The 6,595-nt window shown below is 36.6% G+C and overlaps 1 protein-coding gene across 1 annotated transcript; it reads right to left on the bottom strand.

Moving 5' to 3' along the window:
• Nucleotides 1-914: 914 nt before the first annotated feature.
• Nucleotides 915-5,138, bottom strand: LOC115821646 (tripartite motif-containing protein 35-like). The gene is made up of 6 exons (XM_030785451.1): nt 4,676-5,138; nt 3,157-3,252; nt 2,805-3,035; nt 2,188-2,281; nt 1,403-1,480; nt 915-1,363 (listed from the first exon to the last, which is right to left on the bottom strand). Exons 1-6 carry the CDS (start codon nt 5,075-5,077, stop codon nt 915-917), a joined length of 1,350 nt encoding a protein of 449 aa, XP_030641311.1. The 5' UTR covers nt 5,078-5,138.
• Nucleotides 5,139-6,595: the final 1,457 nt, after the last annotated feature.

Here is a 6,595-nt window from a genome sequence, read left to right as displayed (position 1 = left end):
TTTCACATTAATGCTCTTTTTAAATGTCAAATCTTTATTAAAATCAAATCTGAAACTTACCGGTCATGTTTAAACAATAGTCTATGTTACAAATGCAAATATAATGTACACCTAGGTTGACAAAAGAATGACAACGACCTCAAAACAGTTTGACTATTTAATGAACAGTAACGATTAAGCAAAACGAACAGCAACCATTGAGCAAAACGTCAACATTGGCCTCTAAAATGTAAGCTATTACAAAACGTCTGTAACCTGTGACATCTGAAAGTCCTCTGCTGTCGTCTTAAAATCAAACATGTCCAATGTGTCTTTGCAGCTTGCAATGCTGTTAATAGGCTGTTTCACTATCGAATCCCAAATGTCCTGTTTAGGTTTAGGGATAGCTTTCATTATAGCTATGTTTTATGTTTTGTGTGAGCATTAGGCTATTACCAGACATTTTGACCAGCAAGTTTATAATTTATGATTTCTTTTTTAAATTTTATTTTACCAGGGAAAGACAGGTGAGTGAATGATTAACTGATCAAACCAATGAGACAAGACACTGACAGAACCAAAGAATACAGCAACATGAAAAGACCAGCAGAGGGGAAGTAAGGGCAGACATGTGACATTAAGCCTCAAATTTTACATAAATTGCATCTCTGCCTTATGTATTGTCTGTCAGAGAGAGATTCTAATGAAAAGAATTAAACTGTAGAAGATGACTTGACTTTATAGAATGACAAATTGACTTTCACTTTCCCATTTAGACAGAAGTGTCACCAGACTCACTGAAAATGTCACAGATATCGACTTTGAGACTTAGATTCAATTACAAATTTAAACAAGCAGAGAGAGAGAGAGAGAGAGAGAGAGAGAGAGAGAGAGAGAGAGAGAGAGAGAGAGAGAGATGTTCTGAAAGTTCAAAATCAGACAGAATTGACTGTTACATCAAACTTCACTGGTAAGACAGTCAAAGGGCACTGTGCACTGAAAGTAAAGAAAAATGGAAAGACTCTCTCAGTAAAAGTGTGTGTGAAAGTGTGTATGTGTGTATTATTTAAAGAGTCATAGAATGACAGTTTTCTTTTGTCCCAACTGAGTTCCACTCTGACTCTCTGGATTGTCTTATTCACCTTGACGGGAGTATCTTCATGATTGGGAGAGTTTGCTGCATATTCATTTTTATGACATCCTATTACCCAAATTTCATTTAGAGAGAATACTTTTCTCTGTGCAGACTCTGGTATCACACCCAAGATCCACACGAAATGGTCTCCAACCTCAACATCCCAACAGTGTGTCCCTGAGTTAAAACCCTCAGAGCCTAGCACAGCAGCAACAGTTCTCTCTGGATTATCAGGAAGATCTGGGACATCTACATGTAATTCATCATCAGCCTCAGGATCTACATTACAAACACATCTCACACTGGTCAGATCCTCAGACAGGATGAGAGATGGAGTTGCAGTGTTTGGGTCCAGAATCACAGGAGCTGAAAAGAGAGACAGAGGGAGAGATGAAACAAATCTTACATTCATATTGTAGAGATACTTTTGCTGAAGAGAAAGAAATACAAAAAAAGAAGACTGAAATTTTAAAGTTTGATTATTTATGTTCATTTTGAGAGATGTCATAATGATGAGTATAACACTACAACTACTTCTGCTACCAGTAATAATATCCTTCCTCCTCCTGTTCTTCCTCTTCTTCTTCTCCATATATATATATATATATATATATATATATATATATATATATATATATATTAAATAACATATAGACAAAATTCAGTTGTACAATCCTGAATGTAAAGGATGAAATAAAGAACAACTCCTTATTTAGTGTAACCAGAAAAACTCGCTGTCTCTTTCTGTTTATCTGTCTCTCTGTCTCTCTGTCTCTCTCTCGTCCACAGCCGACTACTGTGACTGCCTGACCCCCCACAAATGCTCTCTTCACCAGTGTGATGACATCTATAGGCCGCAACAACTGGTCACAACAAATGACCACGACAACTGACCATAACAATTGACCACGAAGAGACCACACACTGACATCACATTTCCTCACTATTAAATAAAACACTGCAGCAATTATATGACAAACATCAGTCCTGGGGGTAAGGTACAATTTCCTCTGTATGATGGAAATAATGATATTGATCAATGTATTTTCTTTAATACGATTCTAAAAACTCACTGTATTGAACAATCCCCTTCATCTTCTCCCAGACTCTGAACTTCAGGTTGCCCAGGTGCTTTGCCACATTGATCAGTGCTCCTGAAAGCATCTGTGGATCCTGCAGTGTGCACTGGGCTCTGGAATAAGATTCAGGAGTCAGTGCTGCTGTGGGTTTAGATGGACAAACTCAAAGAAAAGAGAGAGAGAGAGAGAGAGAGAGAGAGAGAGAGAGAGAGAGAGAGAGAGAGAGACAGAGACAGAGACAGAGACAGAGACAGAGAGAGAGAGAGGCAACAAACTTACCTTTTCGTTGAGGTGTCAAAGTGCTGAGAAAATAAAAGAGTTGTCAGTATTACAGTACAAATAAAGACTATAAATATATGAAGAATAAACAATGCAAAAGAATAAGTAATCAAAATAAACAAATAATCCTTAACACATCTATCTTTTTCTCTAACACTAATCTCTCTCTCTCTCTCTCTCTATCTCTCTCTCTCTCTCTCTCTCTCTCTCTCTCACTTTATATACGTGTGTGCGTGTGTGTGAGAGAGAGAGCTTTTGTTTAAGTGTGTGTGTGTGTGTGTGTGTCTGTGTGTGTGTGTGTGTGTGTGTGTGTCTGTGTGTGTTTTGCACACCTGTAAGAATAGGATATCTTCAGCTCTTAGCTCGTCTTCTATGGCTCTGATTGTGTCTGAAAGAGATGATATTTCTCTACTCATCTCCTCAATCTTCTCTTTCATCCTTTGACTCTTCTGCTCCTCTTCCTCTCTCAGTGCAGTTATCCTGGCTGCCTCTTCATCTCGTAGAAACTGATGAAGCTTCTCAAACTCCTCCTTAATCCGTTTCTCTGTGTGTTGTGTTTGATTCTGGTACAGGGACAGATAGAGGGGTTTTGGTCACATGAATAACCAATAATGTTTTTCCTTACAGCCAATAATGAGTTTCTCTATTCAACAGTATATTCCTAAAAGAGTAAATTGTTCTTACCTTGATGTGTTCTGTCATTTTATCAAAGCTTAATTTAAAGTTCTTAAAGATCTCCAGTTTCTCCCGTAAAGGTTTCAGTGCAGTCTTGAGTTCCTCCTGAAAACAAAACAAAACAAAACAAAAACATGAACACTGTTGTGCTTTAACAAGTCAAATCCCATTAATACAGTAGAGAACTGTAGGACTCTTTCTCAAAGAACGTTTTGTATGTGAGTGAGTTAATAAGACAGTAACTGCTGTAAAGATGTATTCTCACTGCACACAGAGAAATACACTCATAAATATCAGAACAACCTCATAGAATCTAGTTTATCATTTACATTAATATCCTAGATCAGAGTTTGTTCTATCACTGAACAGAGAAATGGGGTCAGTAAGTGTTGATTAAAGGATAACAGGTGGTACAGTTTTAAGGACATCCACCAGGACTTCACATATAAAATGACCTATTGTCTAATATCACATTAAACAATAAACTCCTACCATCAGGACACATGTTATAATCTATTCCCATGGAAAATAAAAATGGTCTGTCTAGCTTTGTTCATGAGAATGAATGAAAACATCTGTATATTTATGCAATAGCAATAGTAAATACATTCACACTGATGTCCTCAGTTGGCATTTATACATTAATTCACTTAATTAATGACAATTTTCACACTGACCACACATTTACACGCATGTATGTATAGTGTGTGTGTGTGTGTGTGTGTGTGTGTGTGTGTGTGTGTGTGTGTACATAAAACTGTAACACCATCGCCTGATTCAGGTGTAACTCATTTGATAGATGCAATAGATGGATTTTGTTTATAATATAGTTTTGAAAAATAGTTCTTTTTTTAAAATCTTTTCTTATGAGCAGTGTCGCCGAATTTAATTTATGCCATACTATTGGCACACACACACACACACACACGCCTGCTGGATATTGATCTAGACATTGTGTTGAATATTGATTGGAATGTAATGTCCTATGTTTTCTGTCATGTTATTTTTGTTTTGTCAGAATACTAATGTCATCACTTTCATTACCATTTCATTTGCTTATTTATTGTATTTATTAACCTGAATTCTTAATAACATTATTCAGCTAATTAAACAACCCTCTCATTTCAAACACTGGTGTTTAACCCCTTTTCTACCAGAGGACCTAGATGTGTTCTTCACCTAAAGGTTACACAATATCAAATGGGTTTCGTGTTTGTGTCTCACATGCTAACATGGACCTGCCTCCCCAACCAAAATGTTTCTGACTTCATTTTTATTATCTGAAAAGGGCATAAACAGTCTTGCTGATATGGTGTTGTATTGAGATCAGGTATAGACACTGAATATTCAGAGGACGTGCATTTGTATTTGATTGGGTGGAGTGAATAGGGTAATCATGTCGTAACTCTTTTACAGAAGTGAGCTGATCATGTGACACTGCCAATGATTTGAAGGAAATCTAAAATGAAAGTGATTGACGCCTCATCTATCTGAATTAGTAAAAAGTTTTGCGTTTTTTTTTGCTCACCTTCCTGTCCTCTGCAGCTTCTTCAATAGGACAGCACTCATGATGTTTATGTTTTCGTGAAGTCTGACACACCAAACACAAAAGCTCTTTATCCTCCAGACAGAAGAGTTTGAGTTTCTCTTTGTGCAGACTGCAGAACTCCTCAGATCCTGCGGAAGTTTTCTGACTTCTCTCCTGTAAGAAGGTCTCACACAGGTTCCTTAAAGCCAGATTAGTGAGAGGCGTTTCCTTTGAGGATTTTCTTCTACAAACTGGACACTCCTGAGATCCTTTAGTTTTCCAGAACTGCTGTAAACAGGTTCTACAAATGCTGTGACTACATGATAAAATAACAGGATCTGTGTAGATGTCACAGCACACAGGACAGGTTAAATCCTCTTCTGATTTATCTTTTGATGCCATTTTCTGTCAGACGTGGATGTGTCAAAAATGTTTCTCCTTTATTGTCTTTCAGTCCAAAGTACACTTTCACTTTTACTCTTAGCGTCTGGTCACAAACACTTGTAATTTCTGTTATAACTGCAGTCTTCAGTTGGAGAATTATATTCTCAGTTGCTACTGGCTGTCTTCAGCAATACATGTGCATTAAACTCTATTTCTTTTTTTTTTCTTTTTTTTAATATTTAGTCTCGACTCAAAGAAATCAAACGACACAAACAGACTGAACTTACCACAGACTGAGCTTTGCTTCCTGCTACAGCTGAAGGCGTGTCAGGAGGTGGGGTTATGGTAAAGCAGAATTCGGATTGGTCAGAGTCAGAAGACTGGTGCATATTTGGAATGTTACAACACTATGGTGGGAAGGAGTCTGTGCTGAGTAGAACTGTTTTTTTCTTAACTTTCTGTGGAATTCTGTTCATTCTCTGAATTGATTGCGAAGATCTCTAGGACTGCAAGTTAAACACTACAAATACTCTTTTTTATTGAATTAATGGATTTAGACTTTCACATTAATGTTATTTTTTAATATCACCTGTAATGTTAAAATCATTATTTTTTATATTAAATGTTACACTAAAGATCAAACCAGAAAATAATCTGGCAGACCAAAGAACATCGCAGAATAAAATGTACTTATCTCAAAACATTACATGAAATAGAACACCTAAAGACACTATGATGAATCTGCATTCTTGATTTTTCTCTTTTTTAAGACTGAAAATAACTCATAGTAATTTTCTATGCCATTTTAGTTTAAAGACATAGACTCTACACATGAATAATAACAACGGAAGATAAAAATGTGCTGTTGTTTTGATCTCCAATATCTGACTGCCTGTCCTTTCTTCTCAGATCTGTGACAAAGGTCAGCGTTTCCAGTAGAAAATTAAACCAAGTCTGATCCAACCCCCGGCAGTCAGAGACAATGCATTATGCTCTTGCTGACAGTCAGTAACTATATATCAACCAATCACTGAGAGTCAGTGGCAATAGCTCTACCCACTGATGGACTTTGCTTCACTTGAACACAAGAACAAAAAGCAATCCCTCTTACAGCATCAGAAAACAAATCTGTGCAAATATCAATGCGTCAGAGTACTCATTTATATACCATATATAGTTTGTCTCCCTCTGCTGACTGCAGTTAGTCACATAGCAGAAAACACATGTCCAATTTCTGTCCTTCTCTTTCTTTTTCTTTCTTTCTTTCTTTCTTTCTTTCTTTCTTTCTTTTGTTTGTTTGCATGTTTGTTTGTAAAGAGACATTCTAACGGAGCTAGTATTATGTTCCCAAAAGAACCATTAAACAAAACATTTAAATGGCCCAAATCTACAAGCATTACCACATTAGAATTAGGCTAAAAAGAAAAGGAAAGAAAAAAGGACACATTGTGAATGAATCTAATATGAGCAATTTAATGTACATCTGATCTGTAACCACTCTATCTGTGTTTTTCAACTGGAATGAAACAGTCCAAT

Source organism: Chanos chanos, chromosome 9 (genome assembly GCF_902362185.1).
Source record: "Chanos chanos chromosome 9, fChaCha1.1, whole genome shotgun sequence".
Lineage (NCBI taxonomy): Eukaryota > Metazoa > Chordata > Actinopteri > Gonorynchiformes > Chanidae > Chanos > Chanos chanos.
This window is presented reverse-complemented; position numbering and strand designations above follow the sequence as displayed.